The following is a 15,563-nucleotide window of genomic DNA, read 5'->3' as shown; positions in this document are numbered from 1 at the left end:
TTCTGATATGTACATGTGACATGTGTACTTTTAATCAAAAGAATACGTGGTCCAAATGACCAAATAGGTTTTGTACATTGTACACGTGCCTAGCCATAAGGGTGGATGGTCCGAATGATCAAAGGGCCAAATGACTTCCACGCCTCTTTTATTTAATCAGTGTCAGTCAGTTTGAACCGTTATTTGGTTGTCACTTGAATTTGCCTCCAGGTACCTTCAGTGTGTTGGGAGTGGATTCCTCCAACAAGACCCAACAGAGACCAGGAATTCAGCCTCACACTTCCACCCACAACCTCCCTCTCTCTCTGTCTCTCTCTCTATCTCTCTCTCTCTCTATCTCAGACACACACACACACACACACATACATACATAAAGCTTGGCAAAACATAGCATAATTAGTAATTAATAACTGTCTAGCGTGCATTCACGCACAAAGTTTGGAGAGGCAGTCTAATGCATAATTAGCTTTCAGTGTTGAATACAAATGAACCACAGATGCTGAAAGTCAAAGGAGACACATTTAATGTTACAACATCAAGCTGGCTCTCTGGGCTGGAAGGCAAAAGAAAGACACTTTGACATTCACACAGGAAACAGAAGTCAATAGAAAATATTTACATGATACAAAACCCCACATACACCAAGTTACAAACTGTTCTGCAGAAAACATACATCTCCAAAATAAATAACTTCTCAGGAATAAAATGGAATGCATGACATAGGTTGTACACACATGCACCAACAGACACACACACACACACACACACCATGGCTGGGCTCAATCCTCTTAATTTACCTAGTTCAAAGTGTAAATTGAAACATCAGTTCACATTATAGTGATAGAGCCTTCATTCTCACCAATTTCTTTATAGCTTAGATGTAAGAAACTGTTAATGGCAAACAATTTCCAGTTTTTTTAATTTCGAAGAAAATCCAGTAATCCACGTACCGATTTCATTGAATTGGAAGTGAACTGCACCCAAACCTGAAGCACAGACTGCTGATCTGTTAAGGACTGAACTGAAGCGTCTGTCTGCTGGTCAACTGCTTACTGATAAGACAAAAATAATTGCAAACAAAATAATCCATTTCCCTGGAAATGAGTGGTGATAGGAGTCATGTAAACATCACCGTCTTTTTAAACCCAGTCATTCTTCTTGTGCAACTTTCTTCCACAATCTGAGCCAGACAAGAGTTTGGCAAATCAATTTCATGTGAAGTAAAAAAAAAAAAAAAAAACTGTTTGAGTTGCTCCTAGTCAGCAGTCGGTTTATTCATTAATTTGGGAATGTAATATGGCACGTGTAAAAGCAACCCAGAGGACGCCATACTAAAAACCTCAGTATATCATCACTCCACTACAGGGGCTGCAGTCAAGACCAACTTAGTCAAGTCCAAATCAATTCCAGGACCAGGTCCCATCGATCGCAAGTCAAGCAGGTCCAAATGGGGTTTGAGACCAAGTCAAGACGGTGATCATAACAAATGAAGTCCTGTTTAAGTTCAAAATAGAAATAAACAGTGTACGTCTCTGCAAATAGTGCTTTGAGTTGACGGATCAACAGAGATGTAGCTCTGTCTGCAAGAACTAAACCCTTCAACATCCAACTAATCAATGCATCTAGGTTTGAGGACAGTAGCCTATACTATACACAAAGGTGGACCAGGTGGAGAAAAATTGATCTTTAGGTAGATTTTAGATAGGAGGAAGAAAGTTGAGTCAACATCCAATAGTGGCTGAGATGAAGACAAGTCTGAGTTAAAATAGGGACGAAACTGAGACGAGTCCAAGATGTCAAGAAAGGATTCTTGAGATGGGACTCAATACTACAACCCTGCCCCAGGATTTAGCTATAAGTATAGTGGGCAATTGTAACATTTGCCAAGCCCTTGATCTAGCTCTGCCTAAATCAGCATGGCACAGCGGACATTCAGCGGACATTCAGTCCTCCAGGCCAATCCCACAGTACAATGCACACCGAGCATTTCTAACAGGTTCTGAACTGGCAAGAGCAAATGTTGACATTTGGATGCTTTGAAGTGAGGAAGTGACTGTAAGGAATGTAGCTGACACTTCTCCCCAGAGCAATTTAAAATGAGTGAACAGGTAGGCCTAGGGGGTGAGTGTCTTGCTCAAGAACGCCACGACAGCACACACTGGCTGTCACAGGATCAAACCTGTGAATCAAAATCCTTGCAACAATGCCTGGCGCCATCATGAAGGTCCAATGGAGAATTGGCTGTGCACAAGTAATGTCTAAATCTGTAACATCCGGGCAAGATAAAGAGAGGTACCTGAAAGAGCTTGTGGTGCGGGTTTAGGTCAATTCAGTAGCCTACTGTTAAGTAAAAGTGAATAGTCTGATAAGGTTGATTTGTTTTAGGTTGCTGTGACACAATAAACTGTCTTGTCTTTAGCCCATGCTACTGTTATAGAGAAGTGTCAGCTCAGGTAGCCTTCAGTTGGTGTTTGGCATTGTTAGATAGCTAACTAACTAGCTGGGAAGCTAATTTAGCAAAGCAACCAATGTTCATTTTAACATGCAACTACTAGCCACTACTAAAGCTAGCTTCTACTCACTGTTAGATAGTGTGCAATTCAGATGTGTTAACAGAACAGTGACAGCTGACCATGCTAGCTAACAAGCTGACATCTGAATTCAAAATCGGTTAGATAAAACTGATAAAATGATCGGTTCTCAGTCAAAACAGCACAGAAATGAACCATTTCTACTCAGAGCTGTTGAGACAGTCACATTGTATGTTTAGAAGCGCAATCAGCTGTTCACAAGAGCTGGCCCAAGAGCTGAGGACCTCCAACATGGCTGCCAGAAGGTGCATTTGTATGTGTATGTCACCTTTGAGCTGGCCTCAGGACACCAGCTATTCTCAGTCTACAGCTCAGCTAGCAGAGCTAATGCAGGTAACCTCAAACCAGAAGGCTACGCACTTGGCCCACTGAGACTACTCAATGCAGACATCCACCAACTACCCACATAAAGTAAAGACACTGCTCTTAATTTCCCAAACAATATGTATGAAACATAATATTGACAATGTATAAAACAAAAACAAAATACATTCTGATGTAATATATTACTCCCTTTAATGAATAAAGTATTTTTTTCATAGAAAACTTTTTCACTGTACAGAAAATCCCACAGGCGATATTCACATACAAAACAGAGGAAGAAAATAATGTCGCTACTGCCAGACATACCCAAATGGTGTGAAGAATATGTTAATAATCTCATACACATCATAATCTCATGTAAAATATGCCATCGAATGTCAGACTTGGCCTTATTTGGTGCGTGATTTCCTTTGAAGTTTGTCCCTATATATTCAATGCATGACTCAATTCATCCATCCATCTATCCATCCATCCATTTGTTTTCCCCTTTGCCAAGTCATCTCACTTAATCTTTTGTTATCCACCTATCACTTCATCACTTCACCCGTACATTTGTTCATCTATTAATGAATCCATCCATCCGTCTTGCTCCCACTCTTGCTTTGCTTGGTCTTTTGGCAAACGTTTGCATCCTTCCCTCCCTTCATTATTCCCTTCCTTCCATCCATCCCTCCATCATCCATCCCAGTTTGGTTCGTCTTTTCGCAGCCTTTCACACTCCCCCCCTCCCTCCCATCCATCCCTCCATCCATCCCTCCATCCTATCTCCCTCTACTGCCCTGCTGACCCAGTGGTATCATCGCTATCGACGCCTTGGGGAGAACCCGGCATGGATCCTCCGCCGGACTCTTCCTCTCTTCCTCCTCCTCCTCCTCTCCTTGTAGCCTTGCCCTTCAGGAAGGGACTGTTGGGGTGGAGCGAGTGGAGGTGCAGCAGCAGCTCGTCCTGAGTCCCCGCCGTGTGGCCGCACTCCTCGCAGACGTACAGCTTGTTGCGTCGCTCCTTGTAGGCGTACTTCTGGGTGACGCCGTGGATCTTCTTCATGTGGGACTCCAGGGAGCAGCGCTGCGTGAAGGCCTTGTCGCACAGGCTGCACTTGTAGGGACGGACTCCTGGGGGGAGAGACGCATGGAGAGAGAGTGTGTGTGAAGGTGTGCAAGTGTGTGACATGCTTTCTCAAGTTTATTACCTCTGTGTTTGTGTGTGTTCTTGTACTTCTAGCCGTGTTAGAACCAGTTTGAGTTTTAGACCTTTCGGAGTGAGGACATTTTGGAAGTGAGGTCATTCCAGATGGTCCTCACTGCTTTAAAGGATAACACTGGTGTTTTTTAATGCATTGCTTACCGTCAACAAACCCTATGAAAATAACAAAATCAACAATGCGTTTGCTCTACTACCGTTACTTTCTGACTTCCCACGTACCGTTTTTAGCCTTCAACCCGGAAGTCATTGTCTCCAATTGTAAGCTAAAAACCTTGAGATACAACTCACAAAGATATAGTTTCCATTTTAAAAATCGCTAACTGTTACCACGAAATGTCAGGTTGTTGTAGTTATTACCAAATCAAATGGGAACAAATTCTTCATTACGCCGGGGACTATTTTCGGTGCTACGGAACTACTTTCCTGAGATCGCAAACGTGTCTACAGCTGGCTTATTAAGTTGTTTGAGGAAAAAGTCGGCATAATGCTAAGAAATATGCTGCCCAGAGCAATGGCATGGCTCTTTGACGTGTTTTTAATCGTTTTGTTATTACAGTGGAGTTCTATGGCTGCTGGGACATGGCTGCATTGGGCACCGGCTACATGGACGAGACTTGTTGGCAAAACAAAATCATTGCTGATTTTGTTATTTTCATCGGATTTGTTGACGGTAAGAAATGCATTAAAAAAACACCAGCCTTATCCTTTAAGGGGCTAGTTTAGGGTTTTAGGGTTAGGAATTGGGTTTAGGGTTAAAATTAGAATTAGGATTAGATTTAGGTTAGGGTAAGAGTTAAGGTTAAGGCTATCTTAACCTTAAGGCTTATCTGTGTGTGTGTGTGTGTGTGTGTGTGTGTGTGTGTGTGTGTGTGTGTGTGAAATGGGAGGTAATGCTTGCATCCCTCATCTGCGTGTGCATTGTGTGAGTGTTTAAGTGTGTGTAACATGCTCTCATGCATACATGAAAGTTTGTGTGGGACGTTTGCCTCCTGTACCTGTGTGCGTGCGTACGTGTCTCTTGAGGTCGAAGGTGTCGTTGAAGCCTTTGCCACAGAAGGTGCAGAGGTGTCTCTTGGTGTCGTTGTGGCACTTGATGTGTCTGTTCAACATCCGCTGGTACTGGAAACTCTTCTGGCACACCTAAACACAACCACAACACGGTCAGGGTCCATTGCCTTTATGTTAAATTTTTTCTCCAAAACTGAAAAATGAAGTAAAACTTTTCTAATAATAAGATCCAGAGGTGGGGACTCGAGTCACATGACTTGGACTCGAGCCCCAGTTTTAATATCTTGAGACTTGACTTGATGCATGAAGAGAAGTCTTGAGACCTGACTTGACTTGGGTTCTGGTGACTCTGGACTTGACTTTGACTTGTACTCTGGTGACTTGAAAAGGTTTCTAAAGTCTTGACTTGAGATCTTGTGTTTGTGTAAATGACTCAGATTGAAAGTGATGAGATTTGTTCCAGCAGACGACTGAATTTAAATTCTGTTTTCTGAATTTGTATGGAATGACTGAATTTAGGTTTAAACTGATTATAGAAATCAAACTCATGATGCTCTTACCAAGTTTTTATCCTATTTAAACCATATTGCATTGAAAAGTCCTAGATATTTCGTTTTCTTTAAGATATTAGATTGACATTTAGACTTGAGACTTGACATTAATGACATGGACTTGACTTGGTAATCTACATTTATACTTGGGACTTGACTTGAGACTTATGCCTCAAACTTGAGACTGACTTGGGACTTGAGCAAAGTTGACTCGGTCACATCTCTGATTAGATCCTTAAATCATGTTCAAATCTTCAGCAAAACTGACGTTTTTCCAAAGTTATCAACATACCTGGCACATGAACGCCCCTGACGCCCCTGTCGTCCCTGATGATGAACTTTGACTTTCCGCCGATCTGGTCGCCACGGAGACCGTTGCCAGGGTGGCGGTGGTTGTCGTCAAGGCAATGGGAGTCATGGTGATATCAGAGGTGAAGGAGGGCTGGGTAGGAATAGGAGGAAGAGACAGAGGAGGGGGAGAAGAGTCGAGGGGTAACTCCCCTGTAGTTACCTGTGGTGAGAGAGAGAGAGAGAGAGAGAGAGAGAGAGAGAGAAGAAAAGAAAGGGTGAGGGGAGAAGAGAAAAGAGGAAAAAGAGATTATTCTGATTATTCATAACTATTCAAATTAAACTTGATGAAAGTCAACTGATACTTAACTGTAATCATAAAGGAAATACAAAGTTACGAGTTTCATTCCAAAATGAGAAATACACCACTTGAAAAATGTGCCACCTACTCTGACAAAATGATTGCTGGTATGAAAAGTAAAACTCACTATTGAATATTATTGAGGTTATTAGCTGAAGTTATTAGCTATCTTAAGTCTTTATTTTACTTACAAAATAACAATGTTTTAGAGGATGTAACCATCTGTGATTTTTAAATATTGCAAAATATAGCAACTTACATCAGGAGATATTTCTTAGCATTTTGGAAACAAAGCCTGCAGTTATAGTACCAAAAAATCCCTCCCAGCTCATCTCGACTGTAGAGCAGATGAAGCATTAGCATAGTAATATTTGAAATTAAGAAAACCTGAGAAGGCTTGAGGTGTGAATACTACGCTTCTTATATCACATTCACAAACCAAAACAACCCAAACTACTCTACCCAACAAAAGCAAACAGCAGTAACTACTCTTGTTTTAAAGGTTGTGACATGGGTTTGGATTTCATATCAACAAAAAATATACCAATAAATCCTTTTAAATGATATACTCTCCACTTCTGCACCAACAGTACTTTTGTTGGGACAAGAGATAAACTTTAAAATCGTTTTTCCTCAGTTTCACAACTCTTATATTTACTGCTCATTGGCTTTGTTTCCTCACCTTGATTTTAGATCGGACGTATGTGGAGCCGCCCTGCGACCTCCTCCTGACGTCTGACCTCTCCTCCGTCGTCGCCCGCGGCAACGGGCTCCGGGGCCGGCCCAGCACCGTGCACGACGGCAGCTCGGCGCGCGTGTGTGTGTCGGAGGGAGCGTGTGTGTGTTTGGTGAGGCACAGCGGCGTCGCCTCGGCAGGGCTGGCTTCGGTTTCCGTCATCAGAACGGACGGAGGGAAGATGGAGACTGGAGGGAGAGAAAGAGAGAGAGAGAGAGAGAGAGAGAGAAAGAGAGAAGAGATTATTATGATTGTTCGAAATCGTTTAACTGAAAAATCAATTGACAGTCGATGTTTATGTGTTTTTATTATGGCAAACAATCACTTTGACTATCAAAAAAGGGATAGAGAGAAAGAGACGGGGGGACAATGAAAGGAAAGACAGTGAGGGAGAGAGAGAATGAGAGAGTGAGATAGAGATTACATGTACTATAGCATTTCACAATATAGTACAGACAGGCAGCCAGCATGCATGCATGGTTTTATATTTGCACAATCTGTTAATTAGCAAACACTGAGAGAGAAAGAGATACAGAGAGCGAGTGCATGTGTGTGTGTGTGGGTGTGCGTGCGACATAAGCCGCATGAAACAATAGGACACACACACACACACACACACACACAGACAGACAGACACACTCCCATTACGTTAGACTAGTCTGACCAGACAGGCTTGCAGCACCAGCTCTGTACCTTCCTCAAACAATCCACCTCCGCAGGGGTGGATGCCCCTGTCTGTGTGTGTGTGTGTGTGTTTCGTGTGTGTGTGTGTGTGTCAAGTGGGTGTATGTGTCTATGTGGTTCTGTGTATGAGCACACTATAACAAAATACCACTAATGGAGAGAGAGAGAGAGAGAGAGGGAGAGAGAGGGGAGAGAGAGAGAGACAGAAAGAGAGAGAGGTTTCTATAGTCATAGGAACAACTGGGTCTACAACAAACAGGTGTGTGTGTGTGTCTGTGAGAGTGTGTGTGTGTGTGTGTGTGTGCATGCCAGTAGCCAAAAGGCAGGTGTGGTTCAGGGAAGACAACGAATCAGTTGACTCTGCAAGGCCTCAATCAGATAAAACTCAAATGTAGATGCAAATGGAGCTCCACAGTGAGCTAAAACGGTGGAAATGGCAGCAGTGGATCCAGATGATGACAGACTCAGGTAGAAACCAACAGAGCTAACGGTTCACTGTGATGTGAAGCTCGTCCATTTGGCTCCGGTGGATTTGGTTGATTTGATATTTGGGTCAAGAAACATCGCTATAATATTGCTGAGGGGACTTATTGTACTTATGGTATGACTCTAATATTCCTATAATATTTCAATAACAAATAATATAAGGTCCTATAAGGATCTGCTGCTACTACTAGGCCTACTACCGCTACCTCTACTGCTTTAAGTATTACTAATACCTCTACTACTTTAACTACTACTACTGCTGCTGCTGCTGCTACTACCTCTACTGCTTTAAGTATTACTAATACCTCTACTACTTTAACTACTACTACTGCTGCTGCTGCTGCTACTACCTCTACTGCTTTAAGTATTACTAATACCTCTACTACTTTAACTACTACTACTGCTGCTGCTGCTGCTACTACCTCTACTGCTTTAAGTATTACTAATACCTCTACTACTTTAACTACTACTACTGCTGCTGCTGCTACTACCTCTACTGCTTTAAGTATTACTAATACCTCTACTACTTTAACTACTACTACTGCTGCTGCTGCTGCTACTACCTCTACTGCTTTAAGTATTACTACTACCTCTACTAGGCTACTTTAAGTATTACTAATACCTCTACTACTTTAGCTAGGCCTACTACTACTGCTGTTGCTGCTGCTACTACTACTACTACTACTTCTACTTTAAGTATTACTACTAATACTACTACTACATCTACTACTTTATGTAGGCTACTACTACTACCTCTAATACTTTAACTACTACTGCTGCTACTAATACTATCTTGCTACTTTAAATACTACTACTTTAACCCAAGTAAACTACTACTACTACTGCTGCTGCAGCTAATACCATCTCTACTACTTTAACTACTTCAGCTACTACTACTACCTTAACTACTACTACCACTACTACTAATGCTGCTGCTGATACTACTACTACTCCTACTACTTCAAGTACTCGAACTTGATCAATTAGGCTACTATAATATTCCTGTATTGATCTATAGTGTGCCTGTGATACTCAACAGTTTGTATAGTGGTCTTACAGTACTTTTATAGTATTTTGTATCTCCTATGGTATCATTTTGTGATCCTATAATATTTCCCTGTCAGGATTTATAGTTTTGCTGTACTATTTGTGCAGTATCCCTCTAAAATGTATTATAGGATGTTTACATTTTCGACAGGGTAAAGAGAATTTGTGTAATCTGATGTAATCTAGTGGTTTATTTACTATACAAAATGTAAAAGTGGCCATATAGTTTTTTAACTATGGTATACTTCTAACGTTTATTTGTATCCTTTATTCTTAGTGTGGTGATACGTTTCTGTGTTGCCTCCTGTTGGTTTGATATTTCATCTCATCTCACCTCCTTTCCCTCACACACTGGTGAATGAGGTGTGTGTGTGTGTGTGTGGTTGGGGGGTGGAGTAGGGGGTTCAAAATACCCCAGTGTTTCCAAGACTCCATCCAGTGAATGTGTATGAGAGAGAGAGAGAGAGAGAGAGAGAGAGAGAGAGAGAGAGAGAGAGAGAGAGAGAGAGAGAGCTGTATTGAACCCTCTACGTGCTCTTTAATATTTTTTTTGACTTGCTACCCATTTAACATCTCTCAGCTTGGAGAAAGAGTCAACAACCAGTAGATAACTTTATCAAACACACACAACAAAGACTGTGAGCGAGTGTGTGTGTGTGTGTGTGTGTGTGTGTGTGTGTGTATGTGTGTGTGTGTTTGCCAAAGGCGTACTCTCTGTAGCACCCACCAGGCTGCAGAGTCATAGGTAGGGTCCGTTATATTTCCTCCTGTCCAATAAACATTAACCTTGCAGCGGGCACGCGCACCCGGCCTCGTCCTGCTAACGAGATAAAGCCACGGAAGTACACGCTGTAATTTCTACTCTCATAATAAAACCCCCAAATAATCTGCATTCATTCATTTGAAACGGAGAAAATAACACTTTCTGTTATAAAATTCTGGCATAACCTACAGCTCATTATAGAATTGCATTTAAGTTAATAACCGTTAGGCTACTTTGTGAGGATGCAATTTGGAAATAGGCCTACTGAATGATGATTTTCAGGTAATTATTATTTTTCAAAAAGGATATCATTTTGGATTTTGCCATTAAAGCCTTCATTTACCAAAGGGGAGATGTGAGATTAAGAAAAAATACGTTTCTACACATACTTTTACCGAAAAAATGTGGATAACAGAACCCTTCAATTGTTTACATCCTATTTTATAATCTATTTGTGTGCTTTAATTGATCTTTTTCTCCTGCCAAATCCTATTAGTGTTCCTGCTGCAACGATCTCACTTCCCAACGGCGAATCAATACAGTTTTATTTTATGAAAAAAGAGCAAAATGTGCCGCATCTCATCCTTCCAATCACACCTCAAATGCAGGCACATAGATCAACATACATGCATATCGATCATATAATGAATTAATTAATGAACATTTAGATATATTGATAGTCCTATATCATTAATTAATTAGTGGTATGTAGCCTATAAATAAGTAGGTTCAGTGCCAGCTTGTCTTGCTCTTCTAGTAGCAGCCTACCGTCTGTATTTTTTGTTGTTCAATTCAGTTCTACTTTATATGTTTCTTTCTTTTATGTAACGTGATGTCATCATGTGTAGACTCCAGGAAAACTAGTTGATTGTAATGGCGTCAGCTAATGCGGATCCTTGTACGTCTACTAGCTTACACAATAAATAAACAATATGAGTTGTGTGTAGGCTATATATGTTTAAATAAGTGCCATATAATGCATGTGAGTATGGCAGTAAGAAGGTGGACAGGCTAAACCAGACCATAAATTTACACAACCAAAGAGTCAGTTCGGCCTGGAGCTGAAACTCAGACAGATTATAACCCGGGTGGAAACAGCAGGAACAGGCCCTGCCACATGTTTCTGGATTAAGAGTTTGGAAAGAAAAAAACCAAAAAAAAAACACAACTGGGCCAAACTGGTGGCATTCTGGCGCCTCTTAAAACTATTCAACACGCCTGTTTCTGAGAGCAATTATCATACCTGTGTGTGAGTGTCAGACACACACACACGCACACACACACACACGCACACACACACACACACGCACACACACAGGTCAGGCAGGTACATCAAGTAACGGCACATACCAGTCTGTAGGTGAGACCGTTGCTGTGGGTTAGTTAGGTGGCGAGTGCCTGCGCGTATAATTACGCAGTTATTTTGTTTGTTATTATAAAGATGAGTTCTGATGTTTTTAAACCAGATCCACCGAGACTCAGTTCACCCACATCTTTAGGCTGACATGCATCTTTATGAGGTGAATTCATAGCGGACATCAGACTATGTAGCATCAAAATGATGCAAGTTACAAAAAAGTGGGTTTTTGAGGCATAAAGGCATACTTTGGCACTTTTATGGCAATATAATAACTGTTTTTTGTTGATATTGATGGTTGTTTGCCTTATGATGATCACCGACTGGAGGTCATAGTTTAACCACAGCTTAAAGATGTCCATAAAAAGTGTGAAAAAGCTAATTTCGCTACAGTGTAGAAAATAGTCGCCTGTTTTCTATGCGTAAAACTAGTTTCCACAACTTCACAGATCCTAAAAAGTAAGCCTAGAATGCTCAAGTGTTTCTATTATGTGTGGGGTTTTTTTTTTATCCATCAGGTTTGTTTAACAGTTCTTACACAAGTCTAATCCACACGAAAAGTAGCGGCAGCTCAGTTCATCCAACTGTTTCTGTCTCAAACACTCGAGAGGATGTAAAAGTCAATGATTAAAAGTTAACGGTGATGAGATGAAGAGAGAGAGAGAGAAAGAGGCCGGATAGAGAGAGGGAAGGGGGGAAGGGAGTGAGAGAGAGAGAGGGAGAGAGAGGTTAGGTTAGGGTGTAGTCCGTTAGCTGTTATCTGATACCGATGTGGCCTAACAATAAAAACTCCGCCGATGGCAACAATGGGGATTGTTCTCAAGGAAAGAGAGAGAGAGGGAGAAAGACATAGAGAGACAGACAGAGAGACACCGAGACTCTTGGGTTATTTTAATGCAAAGTCGATGGTAAACAGCCTGTAGGTGAAGCAGACATGCAGTCTCAAATTGGCTGCACACGACAGTCATATCAGCTCTTACACTTTTTTCAGCTAGGGACCCAAATCAGAAAATGTATTTTCCTATAAGACCCTGGCGCACTGAAATATCCAAATTCCCTGCTGTCATATCTTATATCTGTCTATTTCTGGGATGTGATGAAGACAACTTAAGTCTACACAAGTGACAGAAAGTAAATGTCCAATTAATGAGTCCAATCAAGAGTCCAATCACGTCCCTGGAATAACGTTTTAAGCCCCATGTCATTAGGCCATAATTGAAGGACTGGTCAGTAAATGTAAAGCCTTCTCTAACTGCAGCAGGCAGCCTCGGCCACAAGGAAGAAAGCTGAAATCAGGGGTTGAAGGTCGATATGAGAAAAGCAACGGGCCCTTGTGATATCTAGGTTAGGCCGCCACACACACACACAGGTGGGAAATGACAGGTAGCCTATCAAGAAGTTCAACAGAGCTCCAACGAATATACTGGCTGTAGCGTTAACATAATATATTTAATATGGCTGATTCATTTCATTCATATTTAGCTGGTCTATTCTGAGATTTAAAATATGCCTCTTATGCAAACAGCCACGCTGTCAGACAATTAGATTCCCCTATTGGATCCAAACTGACTGTAAACATTCTAGGCAATGAAGCAAACAAAACTCTTAACCCCAAAGGAAAATCCATAACTTTTCCCCAAATGCTTAGGCCTACAGCGGGGATGAAGTCCTCACTTCACGGCCCGCTGGTTTCCCGTTATTCGGCGCCCCGTTACAATGGCTACGACCCCCGTTACACCTGGCGTTAACCCGAGTCCCGCGGGTGACCAAAAAAAACCGCATCGAATCCGTGTTCAAATGCACCCGAGACGCATTTAAGACCCAAGCCAGTCGGACTCGCCGCTACTTTGGGACCGCATTAACTACAAATATGGCTCATTACAGCGGCGTGGACTCACCTGGGATGTAGACGTCGCCTCGCTCATGGTCGGGGAGCTCGCTCCAGTTCCGCTTCCCCGGCGAAACACTCGCCTTTTTCACCAGAAAGGCCCTCGGCATGCTCAATTAACTCCGCGTCCTCCGGTCGGTGGACAAACCGCCTCGCGCTCACCAAGTCAATTCAAGTAAAGTCACAAAATAACAAGACGACTCCAAAGTCGTCCCACGCCTCTTTGAGTAAACCTTGCGAGGGGAAAAAAAAAACGGAAGGTATCGGTCCCGTTCTCCTTCCTCCTTCCACCTTTCTTCTCTTTTCGCAAACTTTGCACCGTTTTTAATCTCCTTCCTTTCCCCTCGTTCCTTTCTCTGAACTTGTTTTTTCCAACGCTGAAGTGGAGAAAACAGAAAAGAAAAGTCCCTCGGCGTCGGGACAGGTGAGTCCGCTCAGGTGAGCAACTCGGACAGGTAAGATGAATAACACCGACAGCGCCGTCAAATAACGGGTGTGTGTGTGTGTGTGTGGCTGAGGGAGAGAGAGAGCTGACTAACAAATAGGCAGATAACGTATCCCGATCACACACAGACGACAGAGGTGGGTCAAAAAGCAGCACAGGTACTCATTTAAAAAAGCAGGAAACGGACGCCAGCGCGCATGCGTGACAGAAATAACGGTGACAACAAGCCGGAGAGCCTGGGCTAGGCCTCTGTATACCTGCTGAACCGGTTTACGCCTCCTCTCTCTCTCTCTCTCTCTCTCTCTCTCTCTCTCTCTCTCTCTCTCGCTCTCATTCTTTTCTCTTCTCTCTCTCTCTCTCTCTCTCTCCACCTCTTCATTCCGCTTTAAGGTGGGGACGAGAGAAAACGGTGGAAAGGATAGTGCTACAACAAGTAGAAGAGAGGGCGAAACGGAGAGAGGGGGTGCAGGGCAATTCTACAATATAGACACGTGCACACAGACACACACACACACACACACATACACACACTTTACACACACACATACACACACTTTACCCTGAAACCTCATAAACACACCATTCAAAACTCTGGATAAGGTTTGACTATGAATGAGGTTTCATTATTAATCACAGATGGGTGCAGTTTTTTTTTTACTACATCCTGAAGACAGTTGGAACTAAACCCAGAGAATAGAATAGAATAGAATAGAATAGGGTTTGACTGATATGGGTCTTGGAAGGCAGATATTTTAGCCTGAAGCTGCTGATAGCAGATATTTTGCACTGAGAGACAATTTGACCATTTTCATGCCAAAAATATTACAAGTATTCAGTGTTTCCCTTTGAATTTTCTTCTTGTCAGGGTGGAAAAGTCTCTGAAACAGCACTTAGACCATCATGGGACACTAAAACTCTCCATTGAAACCCAGACTGATGTCATTTTTTTAGGGTTAGCAGCTCTTTAAAAGCAGGCTGACCCACTCTCGGGTCACAGGAATATATATATATATATTTTACATGTGTTTTCAGAGTGCTGTGACTCTAACCCTTTCACTCTTTACTGTTTGGTTGCTTAATGTTGGCAGTATGGAGCTGCAGATTATTTGCACTCTGGATAGGAGTGTCAGCTGCATAACGAAAATGTAAATGTATGGATATAAGAGCAGGCAGCATGATAAAAGGGTTTCCCTGCAGGTCTATGCAAGTCGTCCTTATCGTAGGCCTGTTGCCTCTGTGATTATAGGGTCGAAATAGACTTTTACAGTCCTGTGACCTGAATGAGAAATTCTCTGTTGAAGGAAAGAACGCAGAGGCACTTTTTGGTGTGAAAAAACAACATATTGAAAACAACTCCAGTGTGTTTCGTCCTTGTTGTGGCTGAAGGTTCTTCATGCAGTTTGGTGTGCTGCTCCCTGATAAAGGCCACACCATTGGCTGAAAGACGCTGGAGTTGCTTTTAATGTTTTTGAACTAGCCACAAAATAAAAGCTTTTTTAAAATGTTGCCTGACAAGTCCATTGGAACTCCTTCCTTTTTCATTTAAGGGAAGGTTCAGCGATTTTATAAGCCTGTCCTATTAATCACTAATCAAGCCCCCTCTTAGAATGTGCCACAAGTTTTTACATCAGAGCTTGTGTTTCTGTGAAATTGGCAACCAACTCCTATTATCATTTGTTAGCAATGCTAGCGCAACTAAATGGGGTATGAAGCCATAACTCTTAACATCAATTGCAAGCCATTCCATACACCTCCATTGCTGTTTAATAATAGCAAGATTACGTAATATAACTGTCTCAAAGCACTCGAAAGGGATTTTGAAGGCAGTGGT

The 15,563-nt window shown here is 42.1% G+C and overlaps 1 protein-coding gene across 1 annotated transcript; it reads right to left on the bottom strand.

The window, feature by feature from the left end:
• Nucleotides 1-3,649: 3,649 nt before the first annotated feature.
• On the bottom strand, nucleotides 3,650-13,850 carry ovol1a (ovo-like zinc finger 1a). Its single transcript, XM_071529863.1, has 5 exons — nucleotides 13,298-13,850; nucleotides 7,009-7,250; nucleotides 5,970-6,188; nucleotides 5,114-5,258; nucleotides 3,650-4,027 (listed from the first exon to the last, which is right to left on the bottom strand). The coding sequence occupies exons 1-5, from the start codon at nucleotides 13,395-13,397 to the stop codon at nucleotides 3,687-3,689; spliced, it is 1,047 nt and encodes a 348-aa protein (XP_071385964.1). The 5' UTR covers nucleotides 13,398-13,850; the 3' UTR covers nucleotides 3,650-3,686.
• Nucleotides 13,851-15,563: the final 1,713 nt, after the last annotated feature.

Source organism: Centroberyx affinis, unplaced genomic scaffold (genome assembly GCF_046629955.1).
Source record: "Centroberyx affinis isolate AG114_WGS23_722 - 3 ecotype Tasmania unplaced genomic scaffold, CSIRO-AGI_Caff_v1 ptg001845l_1, whole genome shotgun sequence".
NCBI classification, from domain to species: domain Eukaryota; kingdom Metazoa; phylum Chordata; class Actinopteri; order Beryciformes; family Berycidae; genus Centroberyx; species Centroberyx affinis.
This window is presented reverse-complemented; position numbering and strand designations above follow the sequence as displayed.

Coding starts and splice junctions, on each gene's coding strand:
- ovol1a (XM_071529863.1), bottom strand. CDS start 13,397: ATGCCGAGGGCCTTTCTGGTGAAAAAGGCGAGTGTTTCGCCGGGGAAG. Junction 6,189..7,008: donor ACGTCCGATCTAAAATCAAG/GTGAGGAAACAA, acceptor CTCTCACCACAG/GTAACTACAGGGGAGTTACC. Junction 5,259..5,969: donor CAGGGGCGTTCATGTGCCAG/GTATGTTGATAA, acceptor GGTTGTGTTTAG/GTGTGCCAGAAGAGTTTCCA.